This window comes from Henckelia pumila, chromosome 3, assembly GCF_033568475.1.
Source record: "Henckelia pumila isolate YLH828 chromosome 3, ASM3356847v2, whole genome shotgun sequence".
NCBI lineage: Eukaryota > Viridiplantae > Streptophyta > Magnoliopsida > Lamiales > Gesneriaceae > Henckelia > Henckelia pumila.
Window position 1 is genome coordinate 126,438,369 of NC_133122.1, and position 23,170 is coordinate 126,461,538.

The window sequence follows — 23,170 nt, forward strand, 5'->3', positions numbered from 1 at the left end:
AGTCCGCGGTTTTTTGGTTGTACACCATTAGTCCTTACTACTTGAAACATCATTGAGACTCTATATGCTAGTACTGTGCTTTGACTCGTTTACCGACTCTATTGGGGTCATCAGGTGTCGGGATTGGGTACAGTTACAACACATATAGGAGTCGATGCTTTGTTGTCAAGGATTCACCACATACTTGCGAGTGTGGATATCCTATGCGATCTGAGGAGATATTAGTGTGACGAATCTCTGGCCAGAGTACATGATGTGTTTTAAGAAATGGTTTCTTAGTAGCACATGCGATGTCACTATTTGATCTTCAAGATGTATTGCATAGTTATCGAATCTCGAACGACTCTCGATTTACCAATGGTTGTTGATTCGATCGGGATATATGGATGAAGGGACCGTACTGTACGCTAACCAAAATCTATTGGTTCTTGTAGGCACTATCAGTGATACCTAGGGAATCATGGGGCGATGTTGCTAGGCGCTCTTACCATGATTCGATGGGCAATTTGGAAATTGTTGTTCTGAGTCACAAGGAGTTGTGAGCCCACGGCTAGCTGTATCCCTGAACCATTGAGGGTCACACAGAGTAATGGATTTTTAATCCTCGTTGAGATAGTTAAATTTAAAGAGTTAAATTTAATGAACAAAGAAGTGGGACTTATTTAAGAGTAGAGGAGTAAGATTTCCTAAAATGACATAGGGATGAGCATTTTTGGAAATCACTGAATTCAGATTCAGAAAATTTATCTTGACTTTAAAAGATGCAGAAATGGTTTCTGTGAACATTGATGAAATTGGTTTATCAATCTGAGTCACGATGAATTTTATATTAATTTCTGAACATGCGGGCTTTGCTTGTCAGGCTTGAACTTATGACTAATGGGCCCTAAGCTGTTAGCAGCCCACATTATAAATAAGTTATTGCAGTACAGAAATTACACAACAGAGGTCACAAAATATTTTCAAAAACCCTAGCCTTGTTTTCTCGAAGTGGCCGCCCCCTCCCTCTCTCTGTCGGGAAAATCCAGCCTGTGAATTTTGAATTTGCAGTCTGGTTTAACGGATCAAATTCGTTAATTCTCTTCGTAGAAACTTTTGATAGATTTTCTAGTGCAATCTATCAGAGGGATTAAATCTCTGTTCGTGGACCTGATTGAAGAACAGTTCGTCCATCAGTTCCTGGGAGATACAACAAGAGCAGAGTAATCTGTTGGTTTTCATAATCTCGATTCGAGATTGGAGGTAAAAATTTATAATTGTTATTTAATTTTTACACACACAATTTAATCGTAAAGTTTTGATACCCATTATGGAATCGTTCCATATAAAATTTTTAAACTTCCGCTGCACCGGGTATCAATCCTGATTGATCTGATCGACGGTTATCCAACAGTGGTATCAGAGCCAGGTTGCTCAGATCAAGCGATTAAATTAATCGATTGTACAAAAATTTTTTTAGCCTCGGTTTTTTGAAACAAAATAAATTTTTTTAAATTAAAAATTTTTCGGGCAAAAACACGGGCAGCGAGAGTCGCTGCCCTAGGGGCAGCCACGGGCTGCCCGGCCCGAGCCCCTTTGGGGCGCGGGCAGCCCGGGAGCGTCCCGGGCGGCCCGCGAAAAATTAATTTTTAATTTTAAAATTAAAATTTTAATATGTTAAAATTCTATTTTTGGTCCGATCGAAAATTGTTTTTGATTGGTCCACGAGGCGTCGGATCGAATTGTTCGAGTCCGAAAATTTTAAAATTGATTTTTGGATAAATTTGAATTTTTGGAAAATTTATAGATTTTATCCGTTAAATCAGATTTTATGAAATTAATTATTTTTGGTACAATTGATGATAAGATATGATCTTATGGAAATATTGAGTAAAATATGATTTTATGTATAAAATTGGATTTTATATGTAAAATATGATTTTATTTGATAAAAAGATAAAATATGATTTTGTATGTAAAATAAGATTTTATAAATGGAATATGATTTTATCCTTTTAATTTAAAATTGTCATTGCATGTTATCCAATAAATTAATTTTGAATTAAATATTATTGGATAAGGATGATCGATTGCCATGACCAATTTTGTAGGTGTATGTTAGGAATTTACATTTGTTTTTATTGTTGTTGGATTTATTAATGGGCCTGGTTTATGGCCCAATATGAATTGTCATATGTAATAAAAGTGGGCCTGGTTTATGGCCCGTTCCCACCCCATGAAATGTATCCCCTACTTGTCATGGTTATTTATTGTAAATACATTAGACTTAGTGGGAGATGAAGATTTGAAGACGGAGGTGGGCCCAGCAGACAATAAAGACTGAAAAAATGTAAATTGGAAGCTCAATGTAATAGGATTGCATTGCATACCTGCATATTACCTAGGATTGGACTAAGACTCGTGATTGGCAACCACGGGTCGATTAGAAATGGAATCGATCATCCTATATAATATATGATATTATAGTTGTATGCATGTTTTAGACAAAATTGTATGAATCCCGCAAGCATACAAATTTTAAAATGATGAGACAAATTTTCAAAATTAAAATCCCTCATTTTAAATATGATTTAAAATTGATATCAAGATAAATAAAGGAAATTTAAATATTGTTTAAATGTTCCTACCTTCCATCAACGATCTATGTATGAGATGCTACCCGCGGATACGGTCCGGCTCATATTATTGGGGGGGCCCGTTCGTCGGAAAGCTGTACATTGGATCGACACATGTTGTAAGTTGGGTGGAACTCCCATGGGATTGGCTCATATTATTGGGGGATCTACATGGCGACCGTCCATCACAACTTAATATTGATGGGTCATCTTGACATGTCACAATAAACGGCGTCATATTATTGGGCCTTTATTGGACATGAGATAAAAACGTGAAGGTTGCTTTGGAAGCAATTGGGCTCTACCTTTTGAAAATTATGGTTGGCTGATATTATTCGGGACCATAGTTTGTCAATTGGACTCCATGTTCTCACTAAGGAAAAATAGTTTCCCGTTTTCACTAGAGGGTAGTGAAATCGTTAAAATAGTGGGAGTGAGATTCATAAAATGAATTTCTCCTATTTTATGTCTTAGTAAATTAATTAAACAATCACTGATAATTGTCTGTTTCATCTCAGTATATCATTATGATGAATCTTTGTAATTCACATGTTTCAATTCTCCAACAAAACAAACTTACTGGCGCAAACAGTACAGAATGATTCCATAAGTTAAGATTGTCCTAAGTTCGGAAAAAATTTTCTAAGTGTTAGAAAAGGCTTCTCCGAAAACAGCCCCGGCTGATGTAACTGCCGAAAGGTTAGCCGAACTAGAGAAATGGTTGGACCATGATCTCAAGGCCAAATGTTACATGCAAAATTGGACAAGTCTAAACAAGTTTGCCATCACTGCAAGAAACCCGGTCATTGGAAACGTAACTGCAAGGAATACCTCGAGCAGTTGCGAACTGCAAAGGGTATGTTTTACATTGAAATAAATGTTTTTCTTAATACTACTTCTTGGGTATTGGATACCAGATGTAGATCTCATATTTGCAATGAGTTGCAAATGATGACAAGAAGTAATAGGCTAAGGATGGATGAGACCCAGTCAAGGCTCGGAAATGGTTCCAGAGTTAAATCCATAGCTATGGGAAATATTTGTTTAATTTTGCAAACCAATTTTAAGTTGTATTATGAGAAAGATATTTTTATTTTTGTGCCAAAGATTTCATTAAAACATTATTTCTATTTCTATGCTTGATAGAGATGGTTTTTTCTTGCAATTTTGTGAATGAGATTTGCAATATTTACAAAAATGAATGTTTGATTGGAAATAGACAACTTGAAAACGATCTATATAACTTAAAATTAAAAGACGTTCCAATAAATTATGTTGATAAACCGGTAACAACAAACAAAAGGAAAATCGATAGTCAAAACCCGGCAAACCTTTGGCATGCTAGGCTAGGTCATATTTTCTCAAGGAGGATGAACAAGCTAGTGGGAGAGGGCATGTTTGATATGTCTGATATTAACTCTCTACCTACTTGTGAGTCCTGCCTTAAAGGAAAAATGACTAAATCTCCTTTTAAGGGGAAACCTGAGCGTAGTCAAAATCTGTTGGATTTGATCCATACAGATGTTTGTGGTCCATTTAGAATTGGTACTCAATTTGGCCACACCTACTTCATTACCTTTACTGATGATTATTCTAGGTATAGGTATTTATATTTAATGAAATATAAGTCTGAAGCATTTGAAAAGTTCAAAGAATTCAAGGCTGAAGTAGAAAACAAGCTAGGTAAAAGTATTAAAGCACTTCGATCGGATCGAGGTGGAAAATACTTAAGTACCGAGTTTTTGGACTATCTGAAAGAGAATGGGATTCTCTCTCAGTGGACTCCTCCTATGACACCTCAGCTAAATGGTGTATCGGAGCGTCGTAATCGAACTTTGTTGGACATGGTTCGATCCATGATGAGCTTCACTGAGCTTCCACCTTCGTTTTGGGGCTACGCGCTTGAAACGGCGGTGTTGTTGTTGAACAACGTCCACACCAAAGCAGTGGACAAAACACCATACGAGTTATGGAATGGCAAAGCTCCTAAGTATTCGTACTTGAGGATTTGGGGATGTCCTGCTTACGTGAAGCAGACAGTGGGAGATAAGTTGGATAGTCGATCCACCTTATGTTATTTTGTAGGGTATCCGAAGAATTCAATCGGATATTATTTCTATCATCCTGCTGAAACAAAGGTGTTTGTTTCAAGGAATGCCACCTTCTTGGAGAAGGAGTTCTTATTGGATAAGAAAGGCGAGATGATGGAACTCGAAGAAATTCGAGAAGAACCCGAAATATAAAATAACGATCCTACACCTCAGGAACCATTGATGGACACGCCTATACCTAGAAGATCCGAGAGGACTTCTAGACCTCCTATTCGATATGGTCTTCTTCTTGAAGGGGATCAAGATGAACCCGACATTGGATGTGATCCAAGAAACTTCAAGGAAGCAATTTCTGATGCAGATTCAAATTTATGGCTTGAAGCTATGCAGTCGGAAATAGATTCGATGCATACAAACCAAGTTTGGTCTTTAGTAGATCCTCCCGATGGAATTGTTCCAATAGGGTGTAAATGGATCTACAAGAGAAAGCTTGGGCCTGATGGTAAGGTATTGACCTACAAGGCACGATTGGTGGCGAAAGGTTATACTCAAAGACAAGGAGTTGACTATGATGAAACCTTTTCACCAGTTGCAATGTTCAAGTCCATAAGAATCCTTATTGCCATAGCTGCTTGGTATGACTATAAGATATGGCAAATGGATGTGAAGACTGCATTTCTTAATGGAAACATTAAGGAAGAGATCTATATGACGCAGCCTGAGGGATACACATCCATGGGAAGCGAGCATAAGGTATGCAAGCTTCAGAGATCGATCTATGGTCTTAAACAAGCATCAAGAAGTTGGAACCAGAAATTTGATGAAATAATAAAGGATTTTAATTTCATCAAGAACCCGGAGGAACCGTGCGTGTACAAGAAAGTAGTTAAGGATGCTGTGACATTCTTAGTACTTTATGTTGATGACATCCTACTCATTGGGAATGACGTAGGGATGTTGCAGTCAACAAAGATATGGTTATCAGGTAGATTCTCGATGAAGGATTTGGGTGAGGCATCCTATATTCTAGGGATACAGATCTATAGAGATAGATCTAAGAGAATGATAGGACTCACTCAAGCAACCTACATCGACACCATATTGAAACGGTTTTCAATGGATGGGTCCAAGAGAGGACATCTACCTATGTGTCATGGAGTTTCTCTATCCAAGTCTATGTGTCCCAAGACTGATGAAGAGATAGAGAAAATGACACATGTACCATATGCGTCAGCCATAGGTAGTATCATGTATGGGATGATATCTACCAGACCGGATGTAGCATTTGCTCTGAGTGTCACGAGCAGATATCAAGCTAATCCCGGTCAAATGCATTGGAAAGCCGTGAAGGACATTCTTAAGTACTTACGAAGGACTAAGAATATGTTCATGGTATATGGAGGAAGAGAACTAAAATTGGAAGGCTATACCGACTCTAGCTTCCAAAGTGACGTGGATGACTCGAAGTCAACCTCTGGATTTGTGTTCATGCTCAATGGCGGTGCTGTCTCTTGGAAGAGTTCCAAGCAGGACACCACAGCGGATTCCTCCACTGAGGCAGAATACATTGCAGCATCAGCTGCTGCTAAAGAGGCCGTTTGGATGAGGAATTTCGTCCAAGAGTTGGGCGTCATTCCTGAAGTTGTTGGTCCAGTCCCGGTGTACTGTGACAACATGGGTGCCGTTGCTCAGGCAAAGGAACCAAGGTCTCATCAAAGATCCAAACACGTACTGAGGAAATACCACATCATCCGGGAGATTGTGGAAAGAGGAGACATCACTGTCGAAAGAGTGGCCTCTGCAGACAATATCGCTGATCCACTTACTAAGCCCTTGCCAGGACCATTATTTGACAAACATCGCGAAGCAATGGGTCTACGTAGTATGACTAGTTGGCTTTAGGGCAAGTGGAAGATTGAAAGAGTGGGTGCCCGGTGAGCCAACTTGTGGCTAAGGGCTTTGATGACTCTTTGTATAAACAATCTTTTGTTTAATATAATTTACACTTTTATTAATGGCAATGACTTTATCTTTCTTCATATTGTTATATTGTGATATACTATTGTTGCTTTAATAAAGACCTTGAATATACTATAGTGTATGTAAGATGTGGTAGTACATGGGGATGTCTATCATGAAACACATCTTATAGTCACTGTATATTCTAAACAGTTCCTAGTCGATTGAGCCGTCCGTTAATAAGGATAAGGATCGCTCGAGTTTGAAACTAGCATTTGCGATGCAGAGTACCACGTTTCATTGGTAAGGAACATAGAGATGTTCGAAGCATGCAAATGGATATTCATACGATGAATGATCGAATTACCCTATCCGGACTTTCCAAGTGGTTATCACTTATCGAGTGGATAAAGTCCGCGGTTTTGGTTGTACACCATTAGTCCTTACTACTTGAAACATCATTGAGACTCTATATGCTAGTACTGTGCTTTGACTCGTTTACCGACTCTATTGGGGTCATCAGGTGTCGGGATTGGGTACAGTTACAACACATATAGGAGTCGATGCTTTGTTGTCAAGGATTCACCACATACTTGCGAGTGTGGATATCCTATGCGATCTGAGGAGATATTAGTGTGACGAATCTCTGGCTAGAGTACATGATGTGTTTTAAGAAATGGTTTCTTAGTAGCACATGCGATGTCACTATTTGATCTTCAAGATGTATTGCATAGTTATCGAATCTCGAACGACTCTCGATTTACCAATGGTTGTTGATTCGATCGGATGAAGGGACCGTACTGTACGCTAACCAAAATCTATTGGTTCTTGTAGGCACTATCAGTGATACCTAGGGAATCATGGGGCGATGTTGCTAGGCGCTCTTACCATGATTCGATGGGCAAGTCGGAAATTGTTGTTCCGAGTCACAAGGAGTTGTGAGCCCACGGCTAGCTGTATCCCTGAACCATTGAGGGTCACACAGAGTAATGGATTTTTAATCCCCGTTGAGATAGTTAAATTTAAAGATTTAAATTTAATGAACAAAGAAGTGAGACTTCTTATTTAAGAGTAGAGGAGTAAGATTTCCTAAAATGACATAGGGATGGGCATTTTTGGAAATCACTGAATTCAGATTCAGAAAATTTATCTTGACTTTAAAAGATGCAGAAATGGTTTCTGTGAACATTGATGAAATTGGTTTATCAATTTGAGTCACGATGAATTTTATATTAATTTCTGAACATGCGGGCTTTGGTTGTCAGACTTGAACTTATGACTAATGGGCCCTAAGCTGTTAGCAGTCCACATTATAAATAAGTTATTGCAGTACAGAAATTACACAACAGAGGTCACAAAATATTTTCGAAAACCCTAGCCTTGTTTTCTCGAAGTGGCCGCCCCCTCCCTCTCTCTGTCGGGAAAATCCAGCCTGTGAATTTTGAATTTGCAGTCTGGTTTAACGGATAAAATTTGTTAATTCTCTTCGTAGAAACTTTTGATAGATTTTCTAGTGCAATCTATCAGAGGGATTAAATCTCTGTTCGTGGACCTGATTGAAGAACAGTTCGTCCATCAGATCCTGGGAGATACAACAAGAGCAGAGTAATCTGTTGGTGTCCATAATCTCGATTCGAGATTGGAGGTAAAAATTTATAATTGTTATTTAATTTTTACACACACAATTTAATCGTAAAGTTTTGATACCCATTATGGAATCGTTCCATATAAAATTTTTAAACTTCCGCTGCACCGGGTATCAATCCTGATTGATCTGATCGACGGTTATCCAACATTCTGGGGATGGTAAAGAGAAGGCTGGTTTTAGTTTGTTTGTTATTCTAGAATTATCATATTTAGTATTCTGATTTAATTGATGCAATGAAAGCTTCCGCAAGTTTCGCCACTATTTAAAATTTTATGTTCTGTTAAGGATTGTTGAATTGTAAGAAATTATATTTTGGGATTTAATTATGAAATAAACTGGTTTGGCATAGACTGTATTACAAGGCTTGTTTTTTTATATTTTTTTTCTAAATTTGAAACAACGTCGGTGACATGTATCGAACACGGGACGTGACATTATAGTGGTATCAGAGCCACCAGGTTCATAATCCGGTTGGAATTCCTTAGAAAAATTTTGACGTCTTTTCATAGTGAGCCAAAAGCCCAATGCAGTCCTCTCCAAAACGATCTCACGAACAATAATCATGCGAAGTTCTTACACATTTAAGTACACGTTTAGACCTCCTAAATAGGTGTTTTTACCGTTTTAGGAAAGTTTTCGGACGCTTATAACATCACCTAGGAAATTCGAAATCCGATTCTACGAAATGTCCCAAGACACCCTCGACTTGTACTTTCTGCCCATGAAGAAATCTTGAAAATTTCCATTTTGGAAAATTTTCTCGAAAACCTCGTTCGATACATTACTGCACTGAATTGATAATATAACTGTTACATTGATCTGAGTTGCAGTTGTTAATGATATTCTAAAATTTCTTTCTTCGATTTATTCTAGGAAATGACTCCTTGAACACGTGCTGATATTCCTCTTCGCATGTCGCGACTAGCCTTGGAACGCCAGAAAGCGGTGATCAGACATCTAAGGATGAAACTGGAAGAGGAAAGGTTGATGAAAATTTCCATGCAAGTGGGAAGGAAGTACCTAGAAAATAAAATTAAACTATAAGCTCAAAAGAAAGAGAAACTTGATGAGCGCTATTCGGTGCTGCTGGAAGATATCAGCACCAGCCGAATCAAGGAGCTGGATTTGCGTGAAGACATCAAACACTATACTACTTATCTCACTCAGGAAAACATAAAAGATGAGGAGAATAAGAAGAAGGTTAGAGATGCTCAACTTACCATCTCACAGCTTTCTAAGGTTAGCTTCAACCTCACAAAGCAAGATGAAAAATTGAAGGAGCAAAAACAACAATTTGTGGATGAATAAACACAGTACCGTCAGCAGGATAATTCTCGTATACAACAACTTTAAAGCATCAATCATTCTCCATACGAGGAAAATATCTCCTTGCTTCAAGCGATCCAAGGGTTGCAACAAGAGGAAAAACCCGAGGAAGAAACTGAGGAAGATCCGGAGGAGGATCCCGAGGAAATAGAACTTGAAGCGAATCATGGGGAAGGAGGAGAAGATCAAGGAGAATTCGTAGACTAGGCTAGATTAGCTGAGTGTTTTGAGACATTGTTTGTTTTCCATCTGCTATTTACCTTCATTATGTCATTTTGGAACTTGTTGTCTTTTTGCTCAGTGTCTGTTTTCTTTATATTTCGATTTACCTGTTTGTTTGAACTTTTTATATTCGGGATGTTATTATCAATAAAATAATGTTTCTTTTACTCGTCAAATTTGACTTCCACTATTTACCAATTATCTCATCACTGCCATCTTTACGCAACTATCAACCTATTCTTAGAAACTCTCATGTCTGTAGGAAATTGAAAGAAGAGCAAGACGAGGTTGCAACCCCCGTTACAATTTCAACCACGACAAAAACAACAACAACAAAGAAAACAATGAGAATCCACCTCCACCTCCACCATCGAGAATCAACCTTAACCCAACAGATCTGATGGCCATAGCCACGATAGTGGCAACTACCCTCCAAGGTATGGGCGTGAATTAGCCACCTCTGCCGCCACCTTCTGCTCAGCATGGGACTAATTATCGCTATGATTCCCTTAGGAAGAACAGAGTGTCAACCATAGATGGAAACTATGATCCGGAAGTGGGTCAAAACTGGCTTAAAAACATCGAAACTTTGCACCAGTTACCTGAGATTCCGAAAGAATTTAAAGTCGATGTTGTGGCACCATTCTTGGAGGAAAAAGCAAGAAAATGGTGGGAGGCAGTTTCACCAGCAATGATAGCAGCTGGACAAGTTACGTGGCAACAATTCCGAGACTCTTTATTGAAACAGTATTTTCCCGCAGAGGTCAAACTGCAGAAGTTGAAGGAGTTTGAGAACCACGTGCAAACCACAGAGATATCTGTGATGGAGTACACATCCAAGTTTAACTCCCTTGGAACCTATGTCCCAACCATCATAACTGATGACACCTTAAAGATGCACCGTTACAAGAAAGGGCTGAATGGTCGAATCCACTCAGCCTTGGAAGTTTATCAAGCCACGAGTTTTGTTGATCTAATGGGAGCAGCCATTAGAGCCGAGACTGATATCAAGGAGCGTGAAGACAAGCACAAGAATAAGTGACCCCTCTCTGGCCCATCCAACCAAAGTGGGCAGAAATTCAAGAGGCCAAATCAATTTCAGTGGCCCATCCAAAGGTTCCACTCCGACTGATGCAGTAATTAAGTTATGCCCCATGCACTTGAAACTTTTGCCATTCCGGTGAATGTCATAGGACATCGGGGTGTAATTTAACTGTGGAAAGATGGGACACCACATTACTGATTGCTCTGAGCCTAAGAAGGTGGGAACCGAATCAAACGTTGGCGCTACCCCAGGCAAGCCAAAAGAGAATAAACCCAATGCTCGGGTGTTTGCCATTACTCAAGAGGAGGCGGATGATGCAAACGATGTCGTGGCAGATACCATTCTGATAAAAAAATTACCTAATTATGTATTTTTGATTGCGGTGCCACAAATTCATTTATATCTAAGAGGTTTTCTAAGAAATTAGGTCTTGAACCCGAAAATCTTGTCGAACCTTATTGAGTAGCAACTCTTACTAGCAAAATTATTGAGACTCATAGGTTCACCAAAATTGAAATTTATGTATCAATAGGCATACTTTCGAAGCTAAGTTAATTAAACTTAATATGATTGAGTTCGATGCAATTTTGGGTATGGATTTGTTAGCTAAGAACCATGCATTGGTTGACTTTAGAGGGAAAAATGTGAAGCTTTGGATGCCGAACCAAGATGAAGTCGTTTACAATGGCAAGAACAAGGGATACAAGTACCTCTTATCTGATTCCCAAGCATGGAAATCCATAAGGGGTGGTGAGAAAATTTACCAAGCTATGCTTAGCGAAGAAAAAGAAGGAACTGAACTTCGATTGGAGGATATTTCGGTAGTGCAGGTGTTACGCCTTAAACGCATACAAATCTTATGTTTTGAGATTAATGTTTTTAATGCATTAACATGTCTCATTTATATTTTGTTTTGATGACCACAAAACTAGGTTAAATATTTATAACGATTTCAAGTGAGAAACTTGCAGGAATTAAAATTAATTTGAAGATATATTATGCAAGTCTTTGGATTTATTTTAAAGATAAAAGATGAAATTGGAGTTGGCTTTCTGCAGCACAATGAAAGCAGATCGGAAGCATGCAGAACGGAAACTCCGATGCGAGAACGGAAGTTCCGATCTCCTCCAAAAATTAAGGGATGTGTTCAAGATCTGTTGGCCGAAAAAATTTAATGAAGCAGCCAAACGGAAGCTCCGATGCACTACCGGAAGTTCCGATCAAACCTGGCACCAAGATTTTTGAATTTGAATTTGCTGAAGGACGAAAGCTCCGATGGCAAACCAGAAGCTCCGATTGCAACTATAAATAGAGGCATTCCAAGGACATTTGAGATATCCCATTCCATTCGAGTCTCTCATCCTCTCTAAGCAATATTCAAAGCAATTCTTCAAGCATTCAAGCCTATTTTGTGTCCCACAATCTATATTTATATCGAGTTTTAATAAGTGCTTGAAAATATTTGTTGTATTTACTCGAGTGTGAAGCCGAGTTTGTTGTGCTATTATTGAGGCTATCATTGGAGCCCTTAAGGCCAAGTGTATCGAGTTATATCGGCACGGTGATCGTGTTGTTGTTGTACGGCTATCCTTGGAGCCATCAAGGCCAAGACATTTGAAGTACTAGTGGATCCTTGGTTAATCGACCTTAACCAAGAAGGAGAGACGTAGATAATTTATCGTCGAACTTCCATAAATATATCCTATCTCTTTTACTGCTTTATTTACTTCATGCATTTATTTATCGCATTTATATTTGATTGCTTTAAGTATTTTGCTTGAGTACTTGCATAATCACTTTAAATTGCTAAAGTTATCAATAGAACCTAAATCCCCCCCCCCCTATTAGATTCTAACAGTAGGAATTTCCAGATGTCTTTCCAGAGGAACTTCCTGAAACCGTCCCAGATCGTGAAGTGGAGTTTGAGATTAATTTGGTACCTAGTGCTGCACCAATCTCTAAAGAACCATATCGAATGGCCCCCGCTGAACTTAAGGAGTTAAAAGATCAAATCCAAGAGTTATTGGACAAGAAACAAATCCGACCAAGTGCATCTCCATGGGGAGCCCCAGTCTTGTTTGTGAAGAAAAAAGACGGAAATATGAGATTGTGTATTGACTATAGAGAGTGAAACAAGATCACAATCAAGAACAAATACCCCTTTCCGAGAATCGATGATCTTTTCGATCAACTCAAAGGAGATACACTTTTCTCTAAGCTTGAACTTCGATCAGGGTACCATCAGCTGAAGGTCAAAGCTGAAGACATCCCAAAGACAGTCTTCAGAACAAGGTACGAACACTATGAATTCACAATAATGCCCTTTGGATTGAAAAATGCTCTAGCGGCATTTATGGATCTCATGAATAAAGTGTTCAAAAACTTTCTCGATAAATTTGTGGTGCTGTTTATTGAAAATATCCTCGTGCATTCACCAAGTAATTAAGGAAGACCACAAGGAACATCTCTGTCTTACCCTTCAGACACTTAGGGAAAGAGAGTTGTATGCATACAAGAAATGTGAATTCTGGCTCAAAAGTGTCACATTCTTGGGTCATATCATCTCAGAAGCCGGAGTGTCTGTGGATCCCCAGAAAGTGGAAGCAATCTCTGACTGGCCCAGGCCTAAGACAGTGACCGAAATTAGAAGTTTTTTCGGGTTTAGCAAGTTTTTCCGAAATTTTGTTGAGGGATTCTCTTCAATAGCTATACCTCTCACCAAGCTCACACAAAAGAACTCTAAGTTTAACTGGAATGATGAGTGTGAGAAAAGCTTCAAGACTCTAAAAAAGAGAATTGCGTCTACCCAGGTGTTGATACTACCTGTAGCGACCCAACCCGAATCCACTACAAATCAGAGAATTAGAGCATAATTAAACATGCAATTAACATTTATCTAAAGTACACTATGTAAAGCTTAAATAAATGTTGTCCAGAAGAAGACAACCGGTTAAATAAATTTGATATACAACACAATCGAATAGATCTTAACAACAATAAAACCTATAGCTAATCATGTTGTCCTCTCTTGTCACCGACTATTCCAAGTCGTTGGGTGTACTACCTGCACCAGCATCTATCCCGTCGCATGGAGTGTCTAGACATACAAAAAACACTGGACGTGAGCGACTACACTAAATATTGAAGGGATTTGTGACATTCTTCCTAAATCTATAGTATCTGAGGTAGAGGAATTTTCGAATTTGTAACTACTATTTTTTCTTTCAAATGAAAGTTTAACTCTTCCATCTTGTGAGGACCTCGGTTCTAATCATCTAATCAAGAATTAAACAATCAAGCATTCACAAAAATTCAAGGTTTAAAGCCAAGAGTTTTTTTAAAAAAAACATGCCCGGACCCCGTGCACACCTCCGTGCCCGGGTCCGTGCATTAGATTGTAGCAAAAATTCAATATAGAGAAGTACACGGACCCAATGAACACCTCTGTGCCCGGGTCCGGACTCTAGAAATGAGATTTTGGGATGCTACTGTCTCGACCAAATATTTACACGGACCCATGCACGGATGTAGGCACGGGTTCCTTGCCCTGCTAAAACTCAAAAAAAGAAATAAGATAGCAGCTATGAAAATTCCCGTATTCAACTCAAATAACAACTATAACATGCATTTAATACTTCAATCTAGTAATCTCAAATACATGAAGGATCTAGGATAGTTCAAATACTCAAAATAGAACATGCATCAATACAAGTTTGCTAAAATTCATAATACAATCCAAGAAGTTCAAATAACAAATCGACTTCTATACCGATTCTCACTTCTATCAGTCAATAACATCCCGAAATAGTCACGCTGCCTCTGACTCGATCTTGCCCCACCTGTTTCCAAGTGCACATACAAAAACAAGACAACATCCGGATAACTCTAGGGAGAATAATATTCCCAGTAAAAGCAACATAACATGTAATACCATGTAATATATCAAAACATGATATAAATTCAACATAATTCAAGATGAAATAGAATGCAATTAATGTATTAAAAATTCGGGATTATCTAATCGAATAATCAAAGGAAGTCTCGGTTCTTTGGTTGGGATCCCGAGGACAAGATATCACCACAACTCACCGACTCACCCGATCGAGGTGGATGAGGTATATCACGATCCTCTACCGATCGAGGTGGATGAGGTATATCACGATCCTCTAGACATTGAAGCAACTATAAGGAGTATTCAGACTCTGGGAGACCTCAACAACCCATGCACTCGACTATATTCTCCAAAACATCTAATTCGATTCTAGGCAGCTCTGCCCTTTCAAATCAAGAAATTTGGCTCAAGATGAATGCATAAATGAATCAAAATGCATTAAAGTATGAACCAAATAATACAATTTATATTATGTCAAATAAGAGCATGTAATCAATCAATGTATTCAAGTTCTCAATCAAGGAAAAGTAATCATGCAAGTACGTGATTTAGGAAACTTGAGTGTCGTATCTATCTCGAGTATTCTAACCCTTTTTGATCGATGTCAACTTATACATTTTCTTCGATTCGAGGTGCTCTCGATCTGGACAAGCTACAACAACAATAGTTTCAATAAAAAAAATCCATTCAATCCTAATTCAACAAATAAGGTAAACTCGTTATCAATCTAGATCAATTCTTCGACGATTCGAATTCTGCTAACCCCAAGCTCAAAAACCTTCAACCAAATCTATACGGAGATGTAAAAAAACTCAAGATCAATCAATACATTCAATTCAATAACAACTCAAACCATTTTTCCCAAAATCTCCATAATTTTTAAACCGTCGGCATAACGGCTAATATACGGCCAACCGAATATCAACAAACTCAGCATAACCTTTCAATTCAACTCATATCATCAATAAATCATCAAAACCAACTCAATATCAACAAAAATCCAAACCCCCATTTTCGAATTATTGCTTCAAAAATAAAAACAAATCCGAATGTCGCTCTTTTTCCGATCCAACTTGGAAAATACAATCTATGCTAGCTCAATAACAACATATCCAATTGAAATCAAAATATACCATCATTTGAAAAATGAAGAATAACCGATCAAAGTAAAACTTATGATAGAACGAAGCTCTCGCAGCCGTGATAGCAAAAATACCTTCAGATTCAAAATCTAACGGACGGATCGTGCAAACCGAAGAATTTAAAAGCTTGAAAGTCACGTTGGAGAGGAACCATGGAGGAATCGGTTCTTGGGAGAGAATAAGGAGATGGAACACGCCTAGCCAGAAGAAAGAAAGGCCAAGTGTATAATAAATCCAATTTTCGCACTTTGGTCCCTGAATTCTTCAAAAATTGCAAATTATTCACTGATAAAATAGTTCAAAATTCCAATTCAATCCTCGAATTTCATAATCTCTGAATTTGAATATAAATCTCTTATAATCTCAATTAAGATAATTTTGGGATGTTACAAATCTATATATTGAGTTGTTTCTTTTAGTTGGGTATTTGTGTAATTTTTGAAAAATCCATAAATCTATTCTTGATTTATTATAGGAGTTTTAATTGAATTTTAAGTTATTCCATTTGACTGTTTATAATTTAAATATTTTTTGTATTTAAATTATTTTAATTTTTTCGCGATAATGATTTAAAAGTTGTATTTAAGAAATTGTCGTGCGATCCTTTTTGCATGTGAATTTATATTTCCAAGTTAAATTTTTAAGTTTTGTAATATATTATTGTTTGATGCATTTAAATTTCCTAATTCGATGGTTGCAAGCTGTTTTACGGGTTTCAGGTTGAGTTTGATTCTGGATTCACGGGGCGAGGCTAACCAATTAACGAGGTGATAGAGTACATTTTTACGAACATTATAAGTATAATATTGATATTCTTATTATGTATGAGTCGGGGGATAATAACTTTATCAAACGAGTAGGGACGGGTGACTGACTGCATTTTTAGAGATGAACACACGCTACGTATTGAATGATCATTATCCTATCTATCTACCCAGGTCCCCACCCCATTATTTGCCATGTCCTCTTGTTCCCTTGACTCTCACTTCCTTCCCCCTTCTCTACACGGTCCTTCCTTTTCTCTCTATTATTTCATATTCTCCTTCTTGTTTCTTTCTTGAATATTCATGGTTCTTCAAGATTTTGGTAAGCCAAAATTCCAAAGAAAATTCTAGTTGATTTAGGAAGTTCGGCCGACATAATTTTTCATGATGCATTCGTCAAGCTGGGTATTAGCAATGCACAGTTAACACCAGTAAACAATCCACTAGTCGGGTTTTCTGGAGAAGTAGTTGAAGCGTTAGGAGAAGTAACGCTTCCTCTTTCCTTGGATTCTTACCCCAAACGGTCTACTAAGATGGTGAAATTTCTCATAGTAAAGTCTTCATCTACATACAATGTGATCTTGGGATGACCAAGTCTCAATATCTTCCAAGCCATCGGATCGACCTATCATATGAAGCTAAAGTTTCCGACTCCATGAGGAGTAGGAGAAGCCATTGGTGACCATTGTCTAGCCAGAGAGTGTCATGCGGTGACACTACGGGGTTCATCATGAAATCATAAAAGACAAGTTTCTAGTGAGGAAAGAGCACCGAAACCTGGAAAATTTTTACGTGAAAATGGAACACATTTGGTGGATGAGGAAACCGAGAGCAAAGAAAGAATAACAGCAACCAAAACTATAAAGCATGTAGAAATCGTTCCAAGTGATCCCAAGAAAACACTGAAAATCTGGACCGAATTACCTCCTGAATTGGAAGAGAAGTTGAAAAATTTCCTCAGTCGCAATTTGGATGTGTTTGCTTGGGGTGATGAGCCTCTACCCGGAATACCTCATGAATATGCGCTCCATCACCTTCATGTTGATCCGAAAATAAGACCGATGAAGCAAAAGAAAAGAGCATTTGGCCCAGAAAAAAATCGACATATAGCCGCTGAAATGAAAAAACTCTTAGCGGCAAAATACATCAGGCTAGTTTCATACCCAGATTGGCTTGCAAATGCTGTCTTAGTACCAAAATCCAAAGGAAAATGACGTTTGTGCATAGATTTCACTGATCTCAACAAAGCATGCCCCAAAGATCCGTTTCCACTCCCACGAATTAACTTGTTAGTCGATTCCACAGCAGGATGCGAGCTGCTCACTTTTCTTGACGCATATCAAGGATACAATCAGATCGGTCTAGCACCAAAAGACCAGGAAAAAGCAAGTTTCATCACTGATAGGGGTATTTATTGCTATGATGTAATGTCGTTTGAGCTGAAGAATGCTGGACCTATCAACGTCTGGTAAATACCATGTTCGAACACTTGATCGGACATAACATGGAAGTTTATATAGACGACATGCTCGTCAAAAGTACCCAAGTATCTAATCACTTGAAAGATCTTGGCGAATGCTTCAGTATACTCAGAAAATACAAGATGAAGCTTAATCCGGATAAATGCACTTTTGGCGTACGAGGAGGAAAATTCCTTGGTTACAAGGTGTCAGAACGAGGAATAGAGGCCAACCCTGAAAAAATTAAAGCAATTTTGAACATGAATCCCCCAAAAAGTGTGAAAGGCATTCAGGAATTAACAGGACGTTTTGGCCCCCCTCAACCAATTTATTTCAAGATCTGCAGACAAGGGGTTACCATTCTTCAAACTGTTGAGGAGTGGAAAAGATTTTCGATGGACAGAAGAGTGCCAACAATCATTTGATGAGTTGAAAAGACATCTGACCTCTCCGCCGTTGTTAGTAAAACCAAATGAAGGTGACACCCTGCTGATTTATCTAGCAATATCTGCGGAGGCGGTAAGTGCAGTATTGGTCTCTGAAGTAGGACGTGAGCACAAACCAGTGTATTATATCAGCCAAACTTTACACGGAGCAAAATTAAGATATACAAAGATCGAGAAACTGACACTGGCTTTGGTAAGTGCAGCGAGAAAACTACGTCCTTACTTTCAGTCTCATCCAATAATTGTACTCACCAATCATCCTCTCAAACAAATTATCTCGAGTCCTGAAGCATCAGGAAGAATGGTTAAGTGAGATGTGGAATTGAGCCAATATGGAATTGAATATCGCCCACGTCCAGTGATTAAAGCACAAATTCTGGCTGATTTTCTAGTAGAGATGACAGTAAATCAAGAAGAATGCTCCACCCCGACTTGGATGGTTTATGTCGATGGGTCATCAACCTCTACAGGAAGCGGTGCAGGTATAGTTGTGGAGAGCCCAAAGGGAGATAAATTTCAATATGCCATCAAATTTCTATTCCCTGCAACGAATAATGAGGCAGAATATGAATCTTTCATCATGAGAATTAAATTGGCCCTGTCGGTAGGAGCAAAAAGACTGACGTACACAGCGACTCCCAACTTATCGTCAGTCAAGTTAATGGAAAATTTTGAAGCGAAGGAAGATAAAATGCTGGGGTACCTCATTCAAGTGAATGAGCTTCTCTCACGTTTGGACAGCTACGATGTAAAGGAGATACCTAGAATGGAAAATGAGTCAGCGGACCGCCTGGCCAAGTTATCAAGCTCTTTGGCCAACATTGATAATAGGAAAATTACATTCCTAACATATGGCAAGGAAGAAACTGATGGAAGTGATGTTACAATATTTTGTGCTGACAGCGAAGAACCTAGTTGGAAAGATGAAATAATCGACTATTTGATGTGGGGTAACCAACCTGCTAACCAAGTCGAAGCTCAAAAACTTAGAGTGAGAGCTTCTCGGTTCACGATCATTGACGGAAAACTGTATAAAAGAGGTTTCTCTTCACCTTACCTAAAGTTTCTAAAGCCAGCCAAAGGAAACTATGTGCTCCGTGAAATTCATGAAGGAATATGTGGAAATCACTTAGACGGCAGAGCTCTCGCGGGGAAAGCATTATGCCAAGGGTACTTTTGGCCAATGATGAAGCAAGACACTATTGAGTTAGCGAAACACTATCACGCATGTCAAGAGCATGCTAATTTCCATCACCAGCCGGCTACAATCTTACATCCCCTGGAAAGTCCTTTAGATTTTTCTCAATGGGGAATGGATTTGGTAGGTCCTTTTCCTCTTGCTACAGGACAAAGAAAATTTTTGACAGTTGCTGTGGATTATTTCACCAAATGGGTCGAAGCTGAACCATTGGCCAAAATATCTGAAAGAGAAGTAATCAATTTTTTATGGAAGAATATAGTATGCAGATTTGGCATTCCTCAAACCTTGGTTTCAGACAATGGAACTCAGTTCTTTGGAGCGAAAATAAAATATTGGTGCAAAGTACTTTCCATCAAACAGTTCTTCACTTCTGTCGAGAATCCTCAAGCCAATGGGCAAACCGAGGTCACCAACCGGACCATTCTACAGCATCTCAAAACACGCCTAGGCAATGCCAAAGGGAAATGGGTAGATGAGTTGCCAAGTGTTCTATGGGCATATCGAATGTAGTAACCCAGAACTCATTTTAAGAAAATAATATGTTAAACATGATTAAGGGTTGGTAATTAATCAATTTCGGAGTGTTATTGGACTTCGGAAGAGAATTTGGGCTTTTGAATTTGTAGTAGCCCGTGCCCTAATTGAGTAATTAAAGGATTAATGCTAATTAATTGAATTGGGCATTGGACGGATCGGAAGCTCCGAAGGCACGATCGGAAGCTCCGATGAGCGATCGGAGGCACCGATCGATATTACGTCAGGCATGACGTGTGGTTGGATCGGAAGCTCCGATCAGGACCGGAAGCTCCGATCACCCCTATCCGGAGTCATCAAGTGATATTTTGACACGTGGCAGATCAGGATCTTCGGAAGCTCCGATGACAGGATCGGACGTTCCGATCGAGGTTCGGACGTTCCGATTGTTGTCTATAAATAGAAGGCCGAGACTTCACTTTCATTTGCCAATTCCAAGTTCTCCTTTCCTTTCTAGTCCTTTTGGAGCTGTTCTAGTCTTCTTAGGCTTGGTCCGGAGGTCGGAGAGGCGTTCGGTAGTCGTAGCGGAGTTGTGCCCAAGTTCTGGAGGCATCGACATCAAAGGGCTAACGACGGACGAAGGTATAGCTTTTGCTCCCTATAAATATTTAGGAGTATGCAATAGCTTAGTTAAGGCTTTTAGAGCACTTTGATGATAGTGGTATCATTTGGCAGTGTAGAGCAGACTATAGGCGTGGACCTAGAGTTGGTAGAGCTTGCACTGTATTGAGGTACGAAAGTACTGTTCGAGATATCCTGACTGAGTATGCATGTATTATGTGACTGCATGATTTATATGCCATGATATTATGCTGCATTCATTTGCATCTTGCTGTATCTCCTTCGAGATGTCTGTTAGTATGGTTGTACCCTATCCTGATTGGATGGACTTCCATCGATTTGGGTCCGGCGTTTCCACGGTTATCTCGGTATGGGAGCCACCTCTTGAAGCGACGGCACAGCGTGCTACATACCAGGGCCCGGTCTGTCTCTGTTATCTGATCCTTGACCTCGAGTCTATAGGGAGTTCACTTTGCATGCATGTATACTCATACTCTCGCACTGAGCGTTTTATGCTCACGTCTCGTACTCTGTATTTTCTGGACACCCTATTCCATGGGGCAGGTTTGCGATTGGACGAGGAGGGTGGATCCAGGAGGGGCTAGTCAGTGGTTAGCCAGCTGGAGCATCGTCTAGGTTTTATTACTGTTGTTTGGGTTTATACAGCTATTCGATTTGGTTGTATATTTTTGGATAATTACAGATTCCTTTACTTGGGATTGTATAATGTTATTGGTTTCCGCAGTTTTATTCTGATATCTGTTTTATTAAGTTAATTGCATGCCTAAGTTCTGTTTAGTAGGTGATCCGGGTAAGGGTCACTACATTTATGGTATCAGAGCATGCAAAAGATTTCTTGGGATTTAGTCTCATCTTGAGGTATTTTTGTAGATGTCAAATCGTGACGACCAGAGTTCTCATGGAAGTGTTGGTGGGCGTTGGGGTGATGCCGACCGGGAGCCTCGTCGAGAACGGCGTCATCGTCACCATGACGACGAGCGTTTCACTGTGCGTCGATTCTTAGCTATGGGTCCTAAGCCCTTAGTTGGAGGTGAGTCTCCGGAGGATGCGGAGAACTGGTTAGACCGCATGGAGACGACTTTTCAGACTTTTCAGTGCACCGAGGAGCAGGAGGTGGAAACCCTTGGCTATCTTCTGGATGGGCGTGCGCGCAGGTGGTGGAGGTTTACTTCTACACCTTTTGTTGCGGCAAGAGGAGTGGCCACCTGGGCCGAGTTCCGCACAGCTTTCCAAAAGCGGTATTTTCCTCCTGCACTCCGACAGTCGAAGGCAGGCGAGCTACTGAGTCTGCGACAGGGAACCATGTCTATTGATGAGTACCAGCAGAGGTTCTTTGATCTGCTATCCTATTGCACCGAGATTGCTAATAGCTCAGAGATGAAGTATAATCTGTTTCTTCAGGGCCTTAACCCTGAGATCCATGACCGTGTGGCGGTTGGCGACGACATGTCCTACGAGGGTTTGGTGAGCCGTTGTCATCAGGCAGAGGACAGCATTCGGCGGAACAGGTCTTTCCCTCAGTCGAGGCCTACTAGTTCTTTGGGTCCCCGTGCCCAAACTTTCAAGAAGTCTGGATCTTCTTCTTCCTCTGGTTCTGGAGGTATTGTCCGTTATGGTAAGAAGGACAAGTGTGATCACTGTGGGAAGAACCATCCATCCGACAAGTGCCGTAGATCTTCTGGAGCTTGTTTTCGTTGTGGAGAGACTGGTCATATCCGGAGAGATTGTCCAATGTCTCGGGGAGGTGGTTCTGGTTCTGGTTCAGGATCGGGTTCTCAGGCTACCGTACAGCAGAGGTCGCAGGGACAGTCTGCTGGGAGTTCTCATTTGAGGCCACGAGCTTCTGGCCGGGTGTTTGCCCTGAGACATGATCAGGCTGTGGAGGAGAATGAGAAAGTCATCGCAGGTACATTTATGCTTTATGGTATACCTACTCTTGTACTTATTGACACTGGTGCATCTCATTTCTTCATTTCTGCACGTTTTGTTAAGAGGCATAAATTACCATGCATTGCACTAGACGTAGTGATGTCTGTTTCTACTCCGACGGGCCAATCTGCTTTGGCTAAGCGTCTAGTGATGGGTTGCCCTTTAGAGTTCGAAGGGAACGTTCTGTTGGTGAATCTCATGGTCCTGGCGATGGACGAATTTGATTGCATTCTGGGAATAGATGTGCTGACTACCTATCGAGCTTCAGTGGACTGCTATCAGAGATTAGTACGCTTTCATCCGGAAGGGAGTGAGAGTTGGTTTTTCTATGGTGAGGGAGCGCGACCCCCGATG

The 23,170-nt window shown here is 39.7% G+C and overlaps 1 protein-coding gene across 1 annotated transcript; it reads left to right on the forward strand.

Moving 5' to 3' along the window:
- Positions 1-18,967: 18,967 nt before the first annotated feature.
- Positions 18,968-20,281, forward strand: LOC140889451 (uncharacterized). The gene has a single exon (XM_073297169.1). The coding sequence runs from the start codon at positions 18,968-18,970 to the stop codon at positions 20,279-20,281; it is 1,314 nt and encodes a 437-aa protein (XP_073153270.1).
- Positions 20,282-23,170: the final 2,889 nt, after the last annotated feature.